Source organism: Mchenga conophoros, linkage group LG8 (assembly GCF_057382185.1).
Source record: "Mchenga conophoros isolate Kocher_MC1m ecotype Shallow Benthic linkage group LG8, M_conophoros_male_GT1.1, whole genome shotgun sequence".
Lineage (NCBI taxonomy): Eukaryota > Metazoa > Chordata > Actinopteri > Cichliformes > Cichlidae > Mchenga > Mchenga conophoros.
In genome coordinates this window covers 7,937,054-7,959,554 of record NC_140533.1, presented here as the reverse complement: position 1 = coordinate 7,959,554, position 22,501 = coordinate 7,937,054, and the positions used below count along the sequence as shown (strand labels likewise).

General features: G+C 38.4%; 1 protein-coding gene across 2 annotated transcripts in view; it reads right to left on the bottom strand.

Moving 5' to 3' along the window:
- Positions 1-3,468: 3,468 nt before the first annotated feature.
- Positions 3,469-22,501, bottom strand: part of slc39a11 (solute carrier family 39, member 11) — a 169,203-nt gene continuing 150,170 nt past the window's right edge. For both annotated transcript variants that reach the window (XM_085283799.1, XM_085283800.1), the window contains exons 6-10: positions 21,465-21,632; positions 5,893-5,962; positions 4,396-4,494; positions 4,154-4,312; positions 3,469-4,047 (exon numbers count right to left, since the gene is read on the bottom strand). In XM_085283799.1, the coding sequence (XP_085139925.1) occupies positions 3,969-4,047; positions 4,154-4,312; positions 4,396-4,494; positions 5,893-5,962; positions 21,465-21,632 (575 nt within the window). In that variant the 3' untranslated portion in view covers positions 3,469-3,968. The remainder of the gene's footprint in view (positions 4,048-4,153; positions 4,313-4,395; positions 4,495-5,892; positions 5,963-21,464; positions 21,633-22,501) is intronic.

Sequence of the window (22,501 nt, the reverse complement as noted above, 5' to 3'; positions counted from 1 at the left end):
GCTTGCAAAAGTATTCGGCCCCCTTAAACTTTTCCACATTTTGTCACATTACAGCCACAAACACGAATCAACTTTATTGGAATTCCACGTGAAAGACCAACACAAAGTGGTGAACACGTGAGAAGTGGAACAAAAATCATACATGATCCCAAACATTTTTTACAAATAAATAACTGCAAAGTGGGGTGTGCGTAATTATTCAGCCCCCTTTGGTCTGAGTGCAGTCAGTTGCACATAGACATTGCCTGATGAGTGCTAATGACTAAATAGAGTGCACCTGTGTGTAATCTAATGTCAGTACAAATACAGCTGCTCTGTGACGGCCTCAGAGGTTGTCTAAGAGAATATTGGGAGCAACAACACCATGAAGTCCAAAGAACACACCAGACAGGTCAGGGATAAAGTTAGTGAGAAATTTAAAGCAGGCTTAGGCTACAAAAAGATTTCCCAAGCCTTGAACATCCCACGGAGCACTGTTCAAGCGATCATTCAGAAATGGAAGGAGTATGGCACAACTGTAAACCTACCAAGACAAGGCCGTCCACCTAAACTCACAGGCTGAACAAGGAGAGCGCTGATCAGAAATACAGCCAAGAGGCCCATGGTGACTCTGGACGAGCTGCAGAGATCTACAGCTCAGGTGGGGGAATCTGTCCATAGGACAACTATTAGTCGTGCACACAGCAAACATGTGGAAGATGGTGCTCTGGTCAGATGAGACCAAAATGGAACTTTTTGCCCAAAATGCAAAACGCTCTGTGTGGAAAACTAACACTGCACATCACTCTGAACACACCGTCCCCACTGTCAAATATGGTGGTGGCAGCATCATGCTCTGGGGGTGCTTCTCTTTTATTTAGTATATTGTACATACTATTGTTTGAGTACTTACGATTGTTTTTGTTTTTTTTGTACTTTTTATATTTTATATTTATATTTATTATTGATACTTGCACCAAGGGAGTGGCACTCCAATTTCGTTGTACTCTGTACAATGACAATAAAGGCCATTCTATTCTATTCTTCAGCAGGGACAGGGAAGCTGGTCAGAGTTGATGGGAAGATGGATGGAGCCAAATACAGGGCGATCTTGGAAGAAAACCTCTTGGAGTCTGCAAAAGACTTGAGACTGGGGCGGAGGTTCACCTTCCAGCAGGACAACGACCCTAAACATAAAGCCAGGGCAACAATGGAGTAGTTTAAAACAAAACATATCCATGTGTTAGAACGGCCCAGTCAAAGTCCAGATCTAAATCCAATCAAGAATCTGTGGCAAGATCTGAACACTGCTGTTCACAAACACTGTCCATCTAATCTGACTGAGCTGGAGCTGTTTTGCAAAGAAGAATGGGCAAAGATTTCAGTCTGTAGATGTGCAAAGCTGGTAGCGACAGACCCTAAAAGACTGGCAGCTGTAATTGCAGCAAAAGGTGGTTCTACAGTATTGACTCAGGGGGTTGAATAATTATGCACACCCCACTTTGCAGTTATTTGTAAAAAAATGTTTGGAATCATGTATGATTTTCATTCCACTTCTCACGTGTACACCACTTTGTGTTGGTCTTTCACGTGGAATTCCAATAAAACTGATTCATGTTTGTGGCTGTAATGTGACAAAATGTGGAAAAGTTCAAGGGGGTCGAATACTTTTGCAAGCCACTGTAAATAGCACAATACATTTTTAAGGAATAAATTACACAAAATACTGCATGTAAGAATTTTTTTTGATGAAACATACTGAAATATTTATAATATTTTTATTTATTTATTGTCTGAAAGTTCCGTTTCAAAAGAAAAAAATCTGACAATTAATTGAAATTGAAGAGATATAAAGGGACAATATAAGAGTAAGGGTTTCCGCACCCTGTCGCTACACAATGTTTTACAGATTTGCAGTCAAGGATTGCAGGAAGATATGGCCAAACGGTCTGGAACAAACTGCAGTCTCTGGTCTCACAGGGCTGCCAGGAGGCGTGCCTTGACCGCAGGTGGGAAGTAAGTACAAATTTGGTACTGTACTTAAGTAGAATTTTGAGGTATCTGTGCTTTACATATTTACTTTTTACTTTTAGTCTCTACATTTGGATACAAATATCTGTATGACAATGGCAATTTGCATATTATTGATCATGAAACTGTTCTCACGGCCCATTGTTAGTCAGTGTTGCTGGTTTCAGTCACTATGCAAATGTATAGCAGGATAAACAGGTTGACTTGCACTGTGGTGAATTTACAGGGTTTTCCCCCTTCCTGATTTCCTATTTTTTTGGTATTTTTGTCATACTTAAATGTTTCAGATTTAAATATTGGATAACACACGTAAACACAACATGGAGTTTCTAAACAAAGGTGTGTATTATTAAAGGGAAAAAAATCCAAGCCTATGGAGCCCTTTGTGAAAACATCTTGATGATGCCCAAGACTTTTGGGAAATTACTCTGTGGACTGACTAGACAAAAGCTGAAGTTTCTGCAGGGTGTGTGTCTCATTACGCATCATACCAGCAGTAAAATATGGTGGTGGTAGTGTGATGGTTTGGGGCTGTTTTGCTGCTTCGCGATCTAGAAGACTTTGTGGTAAATAGAACCATGAATTCTGCTGTCTACCAAAAACTCCTGAAGAAGACTGTTCGACCTTCTGTTTGTAACCTCAAACTGAAGCACACTTGGGTTCGGGAGCAGGACGAAGATCAAAAAACACACCAGCAAGTCCATCTCTGAATGGCTTAAGAAAAAAAAAACAAAGGACGACATTGGCTTAGTCAAAATCCTGACCGGATTCTGATTGAGATGCTGTGGCATTACCTTAAAAAGCTGGTTTATGCTTGAGGACCATCCAATGTGGCTGAAATAAAATGATTCTGCAAAGATGAGTCGGCCAAAATTCTTCCTAGTTCTGTAAAAGCCTCATTGCCAGTTATCACAAATGCTCGATTGCAGCTGTTTTTGCTAAGAGTGGGCCAACCAGTTATTAGGTTAAGGGGGTAATCACGTTTTCACACAGGGCCGAGCAGGTTTGGATTTTTTCCCCTTCCCTAATAATAAACACTATAATTTAGAAACTGCATTATTTGTTTATCTTTCTCTAATGTGGTTCGGATGAAACAAGAGGAGGAGGGCAAACACTTTTTCACACCACTGTATATAGGTTACATTTTTTATGGCCATTTTGCTGTACACTATTGTGAGAGGTACTTTCATAGATTACAAAAGGTTAGTCGATGAACAAATACAAGATCTTATGACACGGTAAAATCAAAAGGTCTGAAAATAGACTACTGTTCAAATCAAATCAATACCGACAACACCACATCTCAAAATAAAAGCATCATAATCCTGGGACATTAGATTGCATGTTTGAAATATTTAGGTTAAACATGTAGCTGCAAAGTGTCATATTTGAAATGCCATAATTCAACACACCATAATCATACTGTCTGGTTTCTTAATGATGACAAGACGACTGATGTAGAAATGTTGTAATTATTTATTTTCACTCCCATACAACAGCAAGCCAAACACCAGAGTTCAAGTATCGTGATCATTAGGGAAATGGACGAAACAAAACCCAACACATTCATTTTAACTTAACAGAACAGAAATTATCTGTACTTATAATATTGTTTCTAAACTTAAAAGCTACAAAGTCCCAACAAAACATTCTCCAGCCCTGGAATATGAATATTCATTTAAATATTCAGAAATTAATTCCTTAATGAAATATCAGACATGAAAAACATGTCAGCTGCTCTCAGGAAATCACTGTTAAAATGTGAATGACAAAAGTTAAGTTCAAGTATGATCATCCTTCCAAACCTGATCAATTTTATGATCAACAATTAAAACTAAATGCATAAACAGTGTTTGAGAATCAAACACTAATTTTGGTCCCCCTTTTACTTAAAATACAAGTTGCATCATGATGACGACATCATGTCCTGTGAGGGATCGCCGGTCCTCACGGTGATCTCAGCCTAGACCCACATCTAGTGACATCATCACTACAAAGCCTAGGATGGAGGTCCAGGATGCCAGCTTTCCGTTTCCACTGGTGATGCCAAGTTGAAGCAAAGGGTAATAGATTAGACCTCTTGCACAAGTAATCTAGCTTTGACCCCCCCACCCCAAAAGTAACTCCTCCTTTTCACTTTTACCTGACTTGCGCCTCAGGTATGATGTCATCCACCACCACATAGACCATCGCCCCGGCAGCAAATGCCAACGCGTATGGCAATAGAGGTTCTGCCACAACAACAGCTACGGCGCCGAGCAGCCCGGCAATAGGCTCCACCATACCGCTAAGCTGACCATACCTGAAGGAAGAACACCAACAATGAAGGAAGCTGCACACTGTTTGAAGATTGATACAGTGAGTAGAAACCTGTGGTTTCCCTACCAGAAGGCTGTCCATGTTGAGACCCCTGACCCGCGGAGGGGCAGGCTCACTGCTAGCCCTTCAGGGAAATTCTGGATTCCGATACCAATGGCCAAATTTCTGATGGAACACAAACAATCAGTCACCCAACTTTTCTTTACAAGGAATATTATGAAATATTAAATCAGAAAAAGACTTCATGAAGGTGGGCTGAGGGCCCAGCATCCTCTACTGGGCCCTGTGCTCAATGCCCAGTGCCACATAGCCCGATTGGCATTTGCCATTGAATACCAGAATTGGAAGGTCAACCGCACAGATCAGAGGAGGTTCACCCTGAGCTTGCTCCCAAGCTTCAGAAAGGGTCTGGATAAGCAGTGGGGACCAATTTGGTTTGTTTGCCATGGGTCAGTGATGGTGTGGGGAGGCAGGTCCATGGAGCGGGACCCAGAAGTCCACAGGTTAGGCAAAGCCACCCTGACTGCTATTACGTATTGGAATGAAATCCTTGGACTCATTGTCAGACCCTACACTGGTGCAGTGGGTCCTGGGTTTAACAATATTTTTTAATAAGTGCTGCAGCCTGTGTTTAATCAGTATCTACACGTGTAGTTTAACTCTATTTTACAACTGCTTTTGGTAGTGTGTGTAACTGAAACTGCAATCACGCTGTTAGCAGATCAAAGTGTTACCTTGTTTCTATTTGTTAAAGACCTGATTGTTTTCAATCTTAATGCCTTTTCAGATCCACAGATAAACATGCAGCTGCTTCAAGAGACAAGGCTGCTGGCTTAGAAAAGGTTTGCTGGGATCTCCAACTGTATCGCCAGTACCAGAATATAACCACTAGGTGTCAGCAGCACACAACAGAGAACAGTTATGGGATTGCATGGAAACACACTAAAGTAATCAAACCCATCTTCAAAGTGGAACTTATTTCCAATCATTTATATACTATTACATTGTTGGATACTCACATTAGCCATAGCCAACATTTCAAATACTAAGGTTAGTTCTTTAAACGCTCATCTCAGCTTTGTGTGATATCAAGATGAGAGGATACCCTGATTGTGATTATTTCAGACACACAGCACTGAAGTCCCCTCGCTTGCTGTTAAAATCTTGAGTTTACGAGGAGCGGCCAATCAAAAGAAAGCTCGCTGTAAAGGGAAATGACCTAAAACTGAGAACAAATTATAGACTATGGGTTTCTCCCCCTTCTTTTGAACTGTGAATTGTGCAAAGCTCATAAAATCAACATGGAGCTAAAAATGAGCATAAGAAAAGCCAACCATCAGCTTCAGTATTTAACTCATCTATCTGAAGTTTTTAATGTAGTAATAATAACCAGTCAGAGCTTGTGAACAGATAACCTCAACCATAACTGTCTCCAGCTGCAATGACGGATAAAATGCTCAACAGCCAAATTAACAGACCAATCAATAAAGCAAGAATCCATTTTTCACAACTTCAGAAAGGCCGTGTGTTGTATTTGTTTCTCGGGTTTTACATCAGTCTTACCTGGCACTCTCAAAGGTAGCAGATGTTGTCTTTCCTACAGCTCCAAAACCAACACCTACTGCCAAGCCCTCTGCAGAGACACAAACAGTTGATCTTTGTTAGTGTATGTCCCTGGGCTTCTCTGTTACACAGGAATAAGAACAGTTTAAGGGGATGGATGAAAGAAGAACATGTTGGCAAACTGTAGATGATAACAAAATACGTGAAGAAAATCAGCATGGACAGAAAGTCTGTGTACTGTGAAAGAAAAATACTAGGTGCTGTCTTTTCAAACAGGAAACCGATCTATTAACAGCAAAACGCCTGTGGAGGTTCCCAGTCTGAAGGATGGTCTTGCTGTTTACAAACAGATTTCTATTATGAAACCTGCTATACGTGGATATGCAGCCCTTGTGGGATGGAGACTGTAGATTGAAATATGATTGCTGAACTGTGACTGAGTGTAAATATAAGAAATTAGGTCTTGTGGGGTTTTTTTTGGGTTTTTTTCCTTATAAGGTGCTGTGAATTGTCTGCTTTAGATGCTACAGACAGTGAGGCTATAGAATGGGAAAGCCGCTTTATCTGTGCTGTGAGGGCTTCTTAAAGTTGGGACCAGTGTGTAGAGCCAGTCTGTCTGCCTCTCTGCACACTCTGAGCAGCAGCCCTCTCCTCTGATGTCCCATTTGTCTCATTTGTCATGCCTGCCACATATATTTAAAGTACACACTATTCAAACTGAAAGTGAAAAGGTCACAGGGTATCTATAATGAGTGTTTGTGTGTGTGTGGCCTGCTTCAAACACTGACAAGCAAACACATCCTGTCATGCGCATTAACAGCTATGTTGTTACAAAGCTACAACCTGCTGATTCATAGTCTCTTTATTTATTTATTTTCTTTATGCACAGCGAGGATTTATAGAAACAAGGCAGGAACAAGAATCAAGGGTAAAACTGTGCCTGGAGGAGGTTTGCACAGCACTTAGAATCACGTGTGACACACTGATTAAATTACAGAAACATTTAAAGCACCATTAACAAATGTTTTTCTTTACTAATTTTTGCTGTGTTTGTTAATCCAACCTTTTATCTACAGACACAGTGCGTTACCTTCTTAATACTAGCTTGTTAGTAACCAAATTAATGCTTTTTAACAGAATTCAGCCTAAACTGTACTTTGAGAGGGTCACAGAGGGTGTGATTAAAATAAAAGATAACATCATGGTTTCTGCTCTTTTGCCAACTTCTATTCATTTCTTTACATTTTATATATTAATATAGAGCCCCTCCCTGAGCCTGGTTCTGCCAGAGGTTTTCCTTCTCACTGTCACCAAAGTGTTTGCTCATAGGGGGTCATATGATTGTTGGGTTTTTCTCTGTATGTGTTATTGAAGGGTCTACTTTACAATATAAAGCACCTTGAGGTGACTGTTGTTGTGATTTGGTGCTGTATAAATAAAACTGAATTGAATTGAAGTATGACTGAGCTCCAGGAGGCCCAAATTACCTCATGTTCTAATAAATACGCTTTTCTTTTACAGTCCACGGTAACATTTATATTTAATTTTTTTTGTGTGCAAAACTCTTGAGCCACTTCTCATTTCTGTATATTTTGTTAGGAAAATGGGAAGCGCGTGCAGCGATGTACTGAAACAAACACATGGAAATACAGAATATAAGCCAGAATTTGTACAATATTTAGGAGGTGAAAGTCAATATTTGGTATGCTCAGCTTTTTAGGGACATTAAAACTCTTCTTTGGATGTTGGCTGCCTTTTGTTCTGTTCGCTTTCAGGATGATCCCACACTGCTTAACAAAGTTGAGGTGCGGCCAATCCAGACTGATCGTGTTCCATTATGTCATTTCTCGTATGCTTTTACAGCACTGGCAGTGTTTTTGACATCATCATCATCATCATGCTGAAAAATGAAGCCGTCAGATGCTTTCCAGCTAGTATTGCATGGTTGAAAAAAATATTTCCTTTAATTTTAACCTAACCCCCCCCCCGCCTGGCTAAGAGCCAGAAATCCTGACCAAGCCTCCGCTCCGTTTTACAGACAACTGTAGGCACTCACTGCATGTCTCTCTCGACGTCCTCCAAGAATTGACATTTGACTCCATAAAACCTGTTGCCGCTGATTTTCACTCCAGTTCTCGTGTCATCTGTCAAACCCCATATTCAACCCGATTTCATTCTTTAAGTGCGTCTTAAAGACGACAGACGCTCAGTCATTGAGACCATTTCTGATGATGATAATGAGTGATGGTGATCAACTGAAGAGCCAGGTGTATCACTCAGGTCCTGTCAGCTGAATTGATTTCCTCTGACGTCAGATACTGTTCTACCGATAATCATCAACTCAGCCACATTTTATTATGTTCTCTATTTGTCAAGTTGTTAAAGATTTTTTAAGGACACACTGCATACAATGAAACATAACACATTTTCAGCTCTTTGGGGATCACCTCTTTGCTGCCAAAATACTGTTTGATGTTTGTCAGACTGTGTTTGCGAGTTGTCTGTCATTCGAGTTAGGCAAGTTTTTTTTTATGTTCAGCTGATTCATAGGTCAGTGTTAAGTGGCTTAAAAACCAGGACTGAAAATGAGTGAGAAAAACTCTCAAAAGCCTGGAGAACTGGCGCTCAAGACACAACACAGGGTACTTCTAGTAATTTGTCCTGTTGTAGAAACAATCTTGAAAGAACATAGTTTTCTGATCTTCCGTTGGTAATTTCAAAGGGTTTAAAACACTTTTTCTTCTAAAAGTATTTCACCTCTTGTATACAAAAACAAGTAGAATGTGAATAAGAGAGATAAATGAAGCAACAAGAAGATAAACTAAAGAGGGGAAAGCTAACACAGAGGCCAAAAAAAGTAACAGGATGTTTTTCTAGGAACCAGGTGTCCCTGCAAAACAGACTTCTCCAGCTGAGGTACCACTTCATCACAATCTAACACCTGTTATTACCTCTCATAACAACACAGACTAGTTCTTATCAACCTCCCGCTGCCTCATTACAGGCAGACACAGTGTAGTGGCATTATGGGGAAAAAACCACCCTTTGGGTACGCTGTGGGTCTGCTTCACTTAATCCTCGGAAACAGTCTGAAATGCTGAAGGGCCAGTAAAAAATCTGGCACTGAAAAACCTTCAACTGTGTTTGAATAAAACATAAGCTGTGAGAGTTTCACTGTTTGGAGCTGCTTGTGCAAGGCTAGAGGCACACTAGAAGTTTTCAAAATGAGCTGCTTTAAATACTAAGGAAATTACATCAGCTACTTGGATAACACCTAAATAATCAGGATGAGTTTCAGCATTGACACTGATTATTTGCCAGACTTTTGTCTGCTCTTTTGAATGAAGAATTAGTTTTCTGACAACAGCTGCTGACCTCTCGTCCTGCTTCACAGCTGAAGAGTCCACTGGGCTGGAAGCTTTTCTTCCAAAGCACAGTCCAGAGCTAGCAGGGGAGTGGTAAACACTCACACACCTGTCAGGTTTTATCCCTGAGCCCTATGTTTTACTGTCTTTGCTTGCATCTCGTGGCATTTAAATGCATACCTTGTGGATTGTTAAAATACTGTGGAGGGAAAAAAAAATTCTTGTACCTTCCTGACGTCCTCCACAAATCAAGTCTTAGAAGAAAGGCTGAGTAGGAATAAACTGCACTGTTTTATTTTATTGAGTTTTTTATTTATTCTTCATTGAAATCTTTTGCCGTGCACAGAAAACAATAGGTCACCAACCTCGATCACCATGGAAATTGTGAATCATATGCTATGGCCTTTACAGTCACCATTCTGTGTCAGCTCACACTCTCCACCACTGCCATCGAACACTAAAGGAGGGAATATTTTCTGGAAACACGGCGTTCCTCCCCTCAGTTTAAATTCAGAGAACAGAGTTTTAAATAGAGAAACTATGAGAACGAGCAGTCAAACTGTTCATACAGACAATTTCTCACTCTATGGTGTTACAATCATACTGCTGAAAAACAGTTAAACAAGGAACCTGGACAAAGGCCATAAAGTCACAATATGTTCTTACTGTGCCACAGAGCTTTTGTTAAAAACCAAACCATTACTATGCTCGTTTCCACCTCCATAATTTTATCACTGGACTCTGTTAGAGTGGCTTTGAGTGATCCACAGTTTAATATGACTCCTATTTATCTCTTACTGGCCCTTGGTTCAGCCTTTCGGTTTCCTGCCTCCTTCCTTTAAAGATGCCAACTCTCATTTTAAAAAACCCCAACGTGTCTGCTTTACTTCAATCATTTTTTGAAGTTAATTGGTGACAGAAAAAACGAATTACATTTAAAAAAAGAATAGAAAAAAAATTAAAATGTATTTACATTTTCAAGAAATAATATTATATTTCGAATATATTATTTTTGTTTTTTGCTTTGTTCTTTTAGAATATAATTGAAGAGGTTTTCTAGTGCAGTGAAATTTAGATAAGGGTACGCTTACATACGTTTACTATGATTACACAAACACTATGTAGGAGTAGGTAATGAATAATGGGGGTATTAAATAACTGGATATGTATAACTTGAGCTTATTACATAACATTATACTACAGTATATTTCTCACTATGTAGGCAGCTCATTCTCTTTCTCATGACAGCACTTCCTTTAGAGACACGTTCTGGGTTTAACTTTAAAGAAAGGTGGACGTGAAATGTAAAAATTGGGTCAAATAAAATCAATAAAATGCTATTTATTGCCAATACAAAGGCAGAAGAGTTTTAACCATGGCTTTAAAGATAAGACTTTTTTCATGAAAGTTTGACCTTATTTGACTTTGAAGGAGAGGTCAGAGGTCAAAAGTAATGTGATGTTTAGAATCCTCATATATCATTTCCTAAATGCCTCAATGTTGTCAATACAAACGATGGCAGTAAGAAACATAGCGTCAAATAGCTTTGTGTGGCATTATCAGGTTGACCTTCAGATCAATCTATGGACCTCTAAGGAGAGGTCAGAGGTCAAACGTAACATGATATTTTACATTTTTATGTGTTTGTTTTCTATATGTCAAAAGTACTCACCACATTCAAGCATGATCATTTCTGAGGCTTTTTGTTAAATACTGACCAATAAATCATTACGCTGACCTTAAATATCTTGGTTTCTTGGCTCTCTGCTGATATATCCTTTCTCTTCCTGCTGGAAGTTGGAAATAAACATCCCAGAGTCTCATTCCCTCTCACCCACTGCATTTACACAGATGTGTGTGGAAAGCCATTATGTGCAGCTATGATACATTTGTGCCACACAGTTAGCTTCTTTGTGAGTGGACAGATAGGTGCGAGTCCAATGTTGACTCATTCTGTTCCTTTCTTTAAAAATGTCAAATGTGGCTTCTATATTTGGTTCTAATGGCTCTAAAGATCATTTTCTAGGTGATTTAGTCATTGTGTGCGGTCCGGTTCACTGGAACAGTCTTACCCACATCTGCTTCTCTACTGCTTATTCTTTTCCCTTTCCTGTTGATCTCATGGTAGACCTGACTACAGTGACTTGCTACCCATTTTGCAATACAAAGTGCAGTTTAATTATTCACTTTTAATTCAAGAAATTGATTAAATAGATGTTTTGGACATGGGGTTATACTTTAGGATCACTTATTTGTGTCATCTGATAGCTAAAATTAGTGACTTTAACCTCCTAGGACCTGGTGTCCACATATATGGACATCACATTTTGGGTTGCCTAGACCACAATGCTAAACTTTGCTCTACAAGGACCTGATATCCCACTTACGAGGACATTATACTGCCACTGTTTTATCGAAATTTAAAACGAATGTCTTCATATGTGGATATCAGGCTCTTGTAGAGCAAAATCAGATAAAAAGATAATTCTTTGTTTTTACATTCATCAGGTCCCAGTCAGCACAAATTGCAAAGAGAAATTTAAAATGCATGCCATGAAAGAGTTCGGGTCTCAGGAGGTTAAACCTGATTGGCTGTCCTTTCTAAACAGAAGGTTTTAAGACCAAGCTGGTTGGACACATGTTTACTGTGAGAAAGTGATCTGAAGCCTTAGATTTTAGCTTATGGGGCTAATCGTTCATATGCTAAACTATTTAAAACATTGTAGTATTGTATACATAAGACATATTATACATAAAATAAGGTGCTGTATATTAACATAATATGTAACATAATATGAAAAACTTTAACAGCTTAAACAAACTTCAGTAGAGAACTTTAAAAACTGGACGAGATTGTTAATGTAGCTAGGGTAGCTAGAGCAGCGGTCCCCAACCTTTTTCGAGCCACGGACCGGTTTAATGTCAGACAATATTTTCACGGACCGGAAATAAATACAACAAAATAAAATAAAGGACCAAGAAAAAAACTGTGGTATTTTGTAAATATAATAATAAACCCAAATTCACTGTGTAATTGTGTAACTTTATTAGCAGCGTCCTCCTGAAATGCACCAACAACATTGACAGTAACATCCTCCTCTCTGCCCCTTAATGCTCTCTGGTCACTATGGTAACGTGTAAATATTTCTTTCAAAGTAAGACACACAAAAAAACAAATATAAAGTACATGAAAATATATAATAAAAAAACCCTGAAAACCATAAATTTCACACCCGAGTCTCAACTATCGTGGCCCGGTACCAAACGACTCACAGACCGGTACCGGTCCGTGGCCCAGGGGTTGGGGTTGCAGTTGTGTATGTTTGTGTGTGTCTGCATTGGCTCAGCAACCAGCTCTATCCAATTCCTACCTAATGTTTTATGCTCTTTTAAGCGACAGTGACAATACTGCTGCTGACAGGCCATTGTCACAGCAGCCACTTCCTTTCATTGCACCTTCATTTAATCTCCACTCCTCACCCACGGACACACTACTTTTCCCACTGTGCTATTTTTTTTTTTTTACATTATTTCCCGGTGAGAAGTTTATTCCAATGACATCAAAGTCAAGCTGCGTCTTTTTTTTCTTCTTTCAATCCTCGCCTTTACACGAACAACAAAGCGACATTTCAAATTTGCTATATCCTGCTGCATCACAAAATGCAAACTGCTTGATGAAAACCATGATTTAGTACCTTGTAATACTTAGCATCAAAAGACACACAATTGGTGGCAACTTTTGTATTTAAAGTGACTCCAAAGGCCTGGAAGAAACTAGACAAACAGCGGCCTTGATGAAAGTTCTGTTGTAAAATGCACTGAACTTTAAACGATTGTGCATAACAAATTCTCACATAGTGCCTGAGGGTCTGTATTTACCTCAAACAGGTTTAGAAAGACTATGTTTGAACAAACATTAGTCATCAGCTACTCTCTTCTGATTAGCTTCTTTTTGTTTTTCACTGAATCAGCATATAAACTCAAAACTGCCTCAACTGTTGCTTTGCTAATTTAGGGAGCATGCACATTAACATAGCACTCATTGAATCAGTCTAACATGAGAGCTCTGAGTAACCTTTCTTTAATTTCCTTTTGCTTGGCTGTTCTTTTAATATTAAGTGTCACTCAAACTTAATTGAACATTTTAAAATATAAAAACCTTAAACCAGCACAAACGGTGCAGTCTTTCCCTTTTCTTTTGGCGAGTTACTAAAGTTAACAAAATGTGGAAGTGACTGGAAAAACAGTTACTCATAGCAGCCCATTTATGTGTGAAATGACGGCTGTGCTGATGGAAATACTGAATCTATGATGTGAGAAATTACAGTACAGGCCAACAAAGCATCTTATCTGACATAATCAACAACTAATCTGTTTACAATTACCCATGATGCACACAAGCAGCAAATCCTTATGCCACAGAAGCTTACTATACCAAGAGATGCTTAAAAGTGGCTTTATTTCTTTTTTAAATGATAAATGAATCCTTCAAAAAATTTTGAACCGATTTTATGTTAGCCAATCAGTTAGTCTGGATCTAGATTATAGAGAAAAAAGTAATACAATGTACATACATCCATAATTTATGTCTTTAGAAGAATGCCAACAAATCCTGGATAAATACTGTATATTTACTGTAATTATGGATAATTAATGGATAATTACTGGGCAGACAGAGGAAATCCCAGACCTATGTTTTGATATATATATGTTTTTTTAATTTTGGAAATTTGCATGCTGTGATTATTATTGATTACAGGGACAGCTTATGGCTGTTGAGGCTCTTTATCTCCATTAGTAAAAATGTACTAAAAGCAACATAAGAGTTAACCTTATAGGGAATGTAATCATCCATCCATTCTCTTCCACTTCTCCCGCTGTCTTAGAGCGAGAGGCAGGGTACACCCTGGACAGGTCGCCAGTCTGTCGCAGGGCAAAGACATAGACAACCACTCACATTCACACCTATGGGCAATTTAGAGTTTCCATTTAACGTATCCCCACTAACTGCATGTCATTGGACTGTGGGAGGAAGCTGGAGTACCTGGAGAGAACCCACACAAACACAGTGAGAACATGCAAACTCCACCCAGAAAGACCCCGGCAAGATGGTGGAATTGAACTCAGGACCTTCTTCCTGTGACGCAAGAGTGCTAACCACCGTTAGCACTTAATCCAATTTTCTTTTCCTGGTTGACTTTTTTCCTAACCCAGCTGCTAGTACTAGCAATCAGTGAGCTCCATCCATCACACTAACAGGGAGGAACGCTAATGGTGGCAAGAAAAGGTGGCCATACGTCTCCGACTCAGCCTCTGCTGCGTCTTCAGAGCCTCTTTGAAGATCAGTACACTCCATTTTGCAGCTGCTGTTTGTGTTATTCAAGGAAAGGTTCACGCCGCATACTGATAGCCTCCCTTCCTACAGGTAAAGACGGGCATCAACATGAAAAATAAGTAAATTTTTTGCACCGTTGAGAAAGGCACTCAGTGAAAAGCAGATTTTTTTCCACATAAAATGTGACAAATTACTGCTCAGTATTAGAGTTTTATGTAAAATAGTTTTCTTTCATCAGTCTGAATCAAATGATGAGGTTATTATAGCGCAAAGCCTTCAGTGTTTGTAGTCGATGTTAAATTGCATGATTAGTTGGTGAAGAAGCACTTCAAAGAAGCAAACAGGTCCCTCTTATTGCAATTTAGGACTGCAAAATTACCCATAACACCAGTGGGCCTTTTAAACAGGATAAACACTGCTAGTTTATTAAAAATAATAATAAGAATAAAAAAATCTTAAAAGGAGCAAAGTACATATTGCTAGTTTTATGTGCTCTTTCTTTGATGTTATTAATAAAAAAAGGTACTTTTGGCTTCTTTGTTGTAACAAAGTGTTTGTATCTATCCCTGGACTCAAACCAGCAACCTTCTTGTGGACCGTCACATAATTTTTCCAGTGCAGTAAATACTCCACAGCACACTGGTTCCTAATTTTGTGTCTTATGAACCATTTAAGAAACAATCATTTCACACAGAGTTCAACTGGTGACATTATTGTTACAAATAGACAAATAGAAATCAATCAAGCCTGAAGCAGAAAATCATCCAAGCAAGTGAGCTCATTCTTATTAATTACACACTTTAATTTGAGCAAATCATTGCTTGCCCACATCTCAGCGTTCAGCTCACAATTCTATTCTATGTTTCCACATTTTCATATATAAGAACTCTCAAACACAGGACGAGCACAAGGAAGTCACCTGAGACCTTTGGTAACAGGCTGTTATAACCACAGTAAAGAGGTGAAGTAACATTATTCGAGAATTTCTGCTGTGTTTTTATATAAAACTCTCATTTTCAAATCCTTTCAAATCCAAGGTAAGCAATTTTAACATTTAATAGTTAGAGTGGATATCTCATCAAAGGGCAAATATGCATGGACTTTTGAATTATAGTTTATTTATAATTCTGTTGAGGACTTCCAAGACATTAATGTTTTAACTGTGATGAAAGAAATGTATTTTAATAAACCTGTCAGCTCTGCTGTATGATTCCCCAAAGTTGATTTTAAAAAAGCATGTAGCACTGATTGACACTCAGTGCATTTTTACTTTCACTTTAAATATAGATAAAAGAGAGAATATAAATTATTTGATTTACTATTGCTGCCCTACATTTAAAAGAAATAAGCGTTCATTCAAGACACGAAACCACTGACAAATATCTAAACCGATCTGAGTTTTTCCTCAAATACACTTTCAGACTGCAAATGTTCTAATGTTCAAATTCATGTCTGTTCGCTAAACAATTAATATTGTGTCACTTTAAAAATGAAGCAGCAATCTGACAGCAGTTTAATACATAATAGTAAAACCACTAAAGTCAATTTTTCATGTGTCTGCATTACTTATAGATAACATGGAGATACTCACTCAACAAGTTAGAAAGTAAAATCAACTTGCATATTCATCACATGCTCTTTTTTATGTCTCATCCATCCAGAAAGTTGCAATTATGGTAGCCTACTTAGTGAGTTTATTTGCTATGATGTCTCAACCAATATCAGCAAACATGGAAACTGTTTTTGTACTTTGTACTGCCGTTATAATTATAATTTTAAATGTTATATTTGGAAAGTAGTTTGAAAGAAGAACCTAATCTAACATTTGCCTCTATATTGTCAACTCCCGAAGAAGCAGTAAACCTGAAATCAGTGGCACATGTCACATGACCATATATCTATACGTATATTGAGAGAGATACATTATTTAAAAATGAAAAAAAAATAAATAAAGGGCAGGGATAGCTCCATGGGTAGAGTGGTGGCCCCATGATCGGAAGGTCAGGGGTTTGAATCCACTGAACGGCTGAGGTAGCCCTGAGCAAGGTACCGTCCCTACACAGTGCCCATGGGGACTAACACATACACATTACTATTTCAATCTATGTGGATAAAGGTCTTTCTGAAATTTAATATTAGTGGTAGTGTTAGCATTACTAACCAGGAACTGGATCTATCAAAATAAGAAAAAATGTTTTCTCTAATGATTTTTTCCTTTTTCTTTTTTTTTTTGCTTTAAAACAGACAAACTTATACTGAAATATAAACATGTGAAATACAGTTGGAGATTTACACCACCGGTCAAAATGTTAAAATGCCCCAATTTTTCCAGTTATTTAATGCAATTCAAGTTGTTCCCCCAAACTGCTCCCCCTCAAAAAAAAAATCAGAATTATACAAAAAGGCTTTTTTCAGGGACCGGTAGTGTAAATAAAAATCACTGTTGCGTAAGCTAATTTGAAATGAAGAGTCTAAACACGAGCATGAGCTATTTTGTTTTACAAGCTGTATTCTTTTTGTATTTAGTTTTTGCGTTTTGAGTTCAGTTTGTGGCAAAATAGTTCAGCTCTGGAAGCTTAAAAAGTGCTACGATTACTGGCACTTTATTGTACCCCGCAAGCACCTCACATTCCTCTTCAGCAATGTCACAAGTCAATTAAAATAATAAAGTAAATATGGCCTCTGCTTTTATGAGAAAAACAAAAGGGAATGAGTGCTGGGAGTTAAGATTATTTATGCTGACAACACAAAATTCACAAGCAGATTATAAACAAACAGCAGTTAATTAATAACTGAATTAACTATTACTTAGTTAATTCAGTTACCGACCCTGCTGTTAATTACTTTACCATTCTTTTCTTTTTAAGTATGAACCTTATCTTGACTTAAGTTTTTACATAGTGGCTGATGGGTGGGTGGGTGGGGGGGGGGGACAAAAGGCACACATTTACCGCCGTTTCTCTCTGATGTATGACTGACAGGTTATTAACTTAATTAGCTTATTGGACTTGACAAAACTGTGACTTGTTGACCTCTGAGTAGTGTTTAATAGTGCAAGGCCTCTTGCAGAGCAAACCTGTCTATTTGACTGATTTTTTTTTTTTCATCATTACTATTCCAACAACTTATTTGAAGCGAGAAAGAAAATCAATATGTACATTCAATGAGCGTTCCGGCTGACGCACTACAAAACAGCCTGAGCTGGGAAACAGGCTTTTGTGTAATGAGCTTTAAAAAAAAAGCTGCATTGTTGGTATTCTGTGGAGCTCAGCAGCAGGTGGGTGAATTGTAAATTCAGAGTGACTATACATACATGGTTTACTGCTACACCTCGTGTAACATTTACAGCTTGCTGGCATCCCTAAACGACTCTCCTGCTCTCTGACACAGACAGACATGCACACTTTATATTGATCATCATATGGTTGTTGTTTAAATGAGTGTCTGATGTATGAACTATTCTTATTTTTTATTTGTATTGATGCACAGTTCACACCACAAACAGACAACCATGAGTTTGGTCTGACAAGGCTGCTGAGTAGTGCATTCACTTCATCTTCTTATGTCTGTGGAGTTTCTTCTGCTACCTCGCAAACAATGGTCTCTACTTCAATACAAAGAGCTGGAAGGGGGGGAACAGTGATTCCACCTTTAGGACAAACACAATTAAGTGTTTTGCCAGTGAACGCATTAATCAATTCTTAGGCAGTGACAGTAATGTCTCAATACGAGCTAGAGTAGCAACACAAGTGTATTGAAGTGATATTATCAATCACAAGAGCCATGATTTTCTTTCCTTTTCATTCATTGACATTTTAGTTTTTTGGGTAAGTTAATATAACAACAAAGGGGCCAATAAATTGTACAGCAGTGCATCCTACACCAACTGTTTATTATTCAGTTTAGATGCCGATAGATAAATGAATAAGTGTTATATTGACACAAATGGACCGGGTGCCTCTTCCAAAGTTTACTTACACATGTTCAGAGTGCAACACGTGAGTGGACTGTTAAATCATGTCTGTAAATAGGGATTGTTGGCTCAGTGGACGTGGACTAGCGATTTTTTCTTCTTGATCGAATGTAAAGTATAAACTTTAAATATTTAGCAGAGTTCCTAACAATCGATGCTGAGGTCGTTACAAAAAAGAAAAAACAATACAAAAATGAATACATCAGTGTACTGCACATTATTCTAGCTTTTGTAAAAAGTAATGTAGTTTGTTACTTAATTACCCACTGGTGAAAATATTTCATTACACTACTCCCTATACTACTGTCATGTTACTCCGTTACGTGAACTGAAATGCACTGTCACAATGCTACCACTTACGAGGTTACAGTCACACACACACCAACACAAATCCCTATACTAAAGAAGGAACACAACATCTTTCTGTTATGCATGAACACAAAACCATAAAGCAAATTTGAGAACAAAACACTTCAAAGTTACCAGAGCCATTCTAGAAACATTTACAGGTAGAAATGGAGGCTGCGGTGTTACAGGCCTGACTGCTTGTCATTGTTACTCAATACAGTAACATAAAGTACTAACGAGTTATTCAATGATCTTCAGCATTGCCTGTTGAAGATCAAATCAAATCAAATCAAAATTTATTTATATAGCACATATTAAAACAACAGTGTTGACCATAGTGCTTCACAGTCAATAAAAACATGAGACAGTTAAAACAAACAATAAAAGAGGACAACAAACAATAGGTAACAACGCAACAAGCTAAAACAGCCAACTAGACAGAATCAAAAGCCAAAGTAAAAAAATAAGTTTTAAGACGTAATTTAAAAGACTGGATAGACTCAGCAGTTATTCCAGAGTCTGGGTGCCACGGATGCAAAGGCCCGGTCGCCTCTCGACTTCATTCGAGTCCTAGGTTGTGCTAGGAGCCTGTGGTTGGACGATCTAAGTGCTCTGTTGGGATTGTATGAATGGAGTAAATCAGAAAGATAACTGGGCGCTAAATTATTCAAAATATTAAAAGTGAACAAAAGAATTTTAAAATCTATACGATATTTAACAGGGAGCCAATGTAATTTGGCTAAAATTGGAGTTATGTGTTCATGAATTCTCGTACCTGTTAAAAGACGCGCAGCTGCATTTTGAATTAACTGGAGAGGAGTGTTGGAGGCCCGAGTAGAGGGAGTTACAGTAGTCCAAGCTGGATGTAATAAATGCGTGGATAAGCTTTTCAAGGTCCTTTAAAGGAAGGAACGGCTTTGCTTTGGAAATCTGACCAGGTTCTGGTTAGCATACACTCAGCTTTAACATCACCCTGGATTCTTTGCTAGCTTTGTATTTAACACAGAGCTGCATGTAAAAAAAAGATGTTAGCAGCACAGTAGAATTACTTTTCAAAGTTTACATTTTCTAGTGTCAGAAGAAAAAGGCACATTTGATGTTTGCTTTTTGTTTTTGTTTTTTTCTTTCTGTCCAATCATCTGACAGATAAATGAAAAAACTTTATAGTGCAGGTAACATGATTGTATATAATGACTGCATTTATTCCAGTAATTCATTATATTACTGTATTAGCTAAAAATGTCATGTGATTACGTTAATCCGCTGTGGATGATCACAGTATTGGACAATGATTAATTGTGCTGATAAAGTTTACCACTTAGATTAGCATGCTGCTATATAGTAATTATTTAGTCATGACCCAAACAACTGAAGAACTTTTCAGTCACTGGCTACACTTAAAAAAAGGCTCAATGGTGCCACTAATACAACAACCAGTGAAGCTGGACTATATGCTGCCATATGCTACTACTAGCAGGCTAATACCATGATACATTAGTATCTTTGTATCATGTCGCCTAAAATTCAAAGTTGGCATGAATGCGACGATCAAGATGTTTCAAATTAAACAGCATTGTTTTTCAACCATCCCGGTGGCATTACAAGTGAAGTCTTCTGAAAGCACGCCAAAATATCCATATCCAATAACTATTTATTTATTTCAGTCTTTACTAAACTGGTGGACTGTTGAAACAACCAAATAATATCGTTGCCATACTGAAAAGTCCAAGTTAAATCAAACTGCCAAATGAATTTTAGACAAAGTTTTCAAGCTGTGTTGACAGCAAGGTCAAGAGCAACATGAACCCAAATTTATTACTGCCCTTAACTATCGTTTATCATTAGCATCATTAGCGGGTGCTTAGTCAGCCCTGTAAAAGTTCTGTGGTGCAACTATTGCTCATGATTTGGGAAAACATTTCATCATCATAATAAAATATTTTTTCATCACTTAGAGTCAACAAGAAAACCTGAGCAGAAGCTTCTAGGTGCTGCGCTGCCTGTTACAGAAAGCTTTGCTTCCAGGTCACAGCTGATGTTGTTCACATACATATTCCTGCAGGCACATATTCATTCAGGAACTCAAACCAGAGCCACAAAAATGACTGTAACAGTCACTCAATGAAAAGCAAAGATTGTATTCTGGGTATTCAATTAAGTTCCAGATCTTAAACAATGTATTGGATGCACAGTTGTAGCAAAAAGAGAAAAACAGACATAGTGCTGGCACGAACTGATAAAGAAGAAGACTGCTTATTTGAATTCAATTTAACACCCCTAGAAAAGAAATAACCGATACATAGTCGTCGTCTTTGTTGTGGAGGGAAAAAAATAACAACCGTTTTGCAGATATAAACCACAATAAAGGCGAAGAGTATTTATCAGTGACTGCAGGCATTCAGTCTGTTTACATTGATGGAAGGTTATAGCTAAAATGTGTTTTTGCCCCACAACAAAGAAAAACACTCTTGATCATTAAAAAAGAAGCCGTATTGTTTGAATTCAATTTACGTTCCCAAGCAAAACTTCATGTCCTGTGGTTTGTACTCACCCGGGATGTTGTGGATAGTGATGGCTAGGATGAGGAGAAGAACTCGCCGCCAGCTGCTGCCTCTCTGTTCAGCCACTTCCTGTTGTTTACTTCCTGTTTCATGTCCATCCGAGTTGCTCGAAGGAAGTCCTTTCCTTCTCTGGTAGACGTCTCCATTCTCAATTTTATCTGTTTAACAGAGGATAACAAACATTAGACAGCACTTCTTTTTCACCACTCAAAGTACTTTCACACTGCAGGCCACATCCACCCATTAACACAGGATTCATTTGAATTCTATGTGTTTACTGCAAAGCCCTTTAATTACCAGAAACAGATGGACTGATTGGTTTTCAGCCGAGGGTCTAACTACCAACCTCCAGATTGGTGCACCTCCCGAGCCAGAGCTGAACCCAATAGAATTTGGTGGAATTGCAATTATTAAAAGTTTAGCACATAAATAAATAAAAAACTCAGAAGAACTCAAAGAATCCCTTTTTTAAGAAACACCGACATGCACACTGGGATTACAATCTTTCAACCTGCCTACAAGTGTTGCTTCCAAACATGGCTGGGAGACTTGTTTAAGTACTTTTTGACCGCAGGCTGGCTTTAATTACTTGGTGGATTGCCCCACAGCGCCAGACACCCTTCTCTTTGACTGTGGCTATTCTTGTGACTTTTCCTGAAACAAAAAACTTTGAGGAAACCTTGTCCAGCAATCAGCAAGGCGTGAGGACGTGTAAAAGTAGGAAGGGAGGGTTTCCTCATTAACATTCGGCTTCTTCATTGTTCCCTCTTATTTTTCATTATTCATCCATTTCATAGTGGCAGGGTCGACCGCAGCCCTCATCCTTCCTGATATGGCTTAAATGATACTCCTAATTATGGCATATGGCAGCAGATTTTAACCCTATCTTTGACTACGATCATAAAGAATAGGTAGGGTTGGTAGAGAAGGATTGGGAGTCAGCATTCACAGCTCTTTCTTGATTTCAGTCACACGTTGAAGCCTTGTTTATATAACACTCAGATGGTCGCGTGGATTTACAACAAAT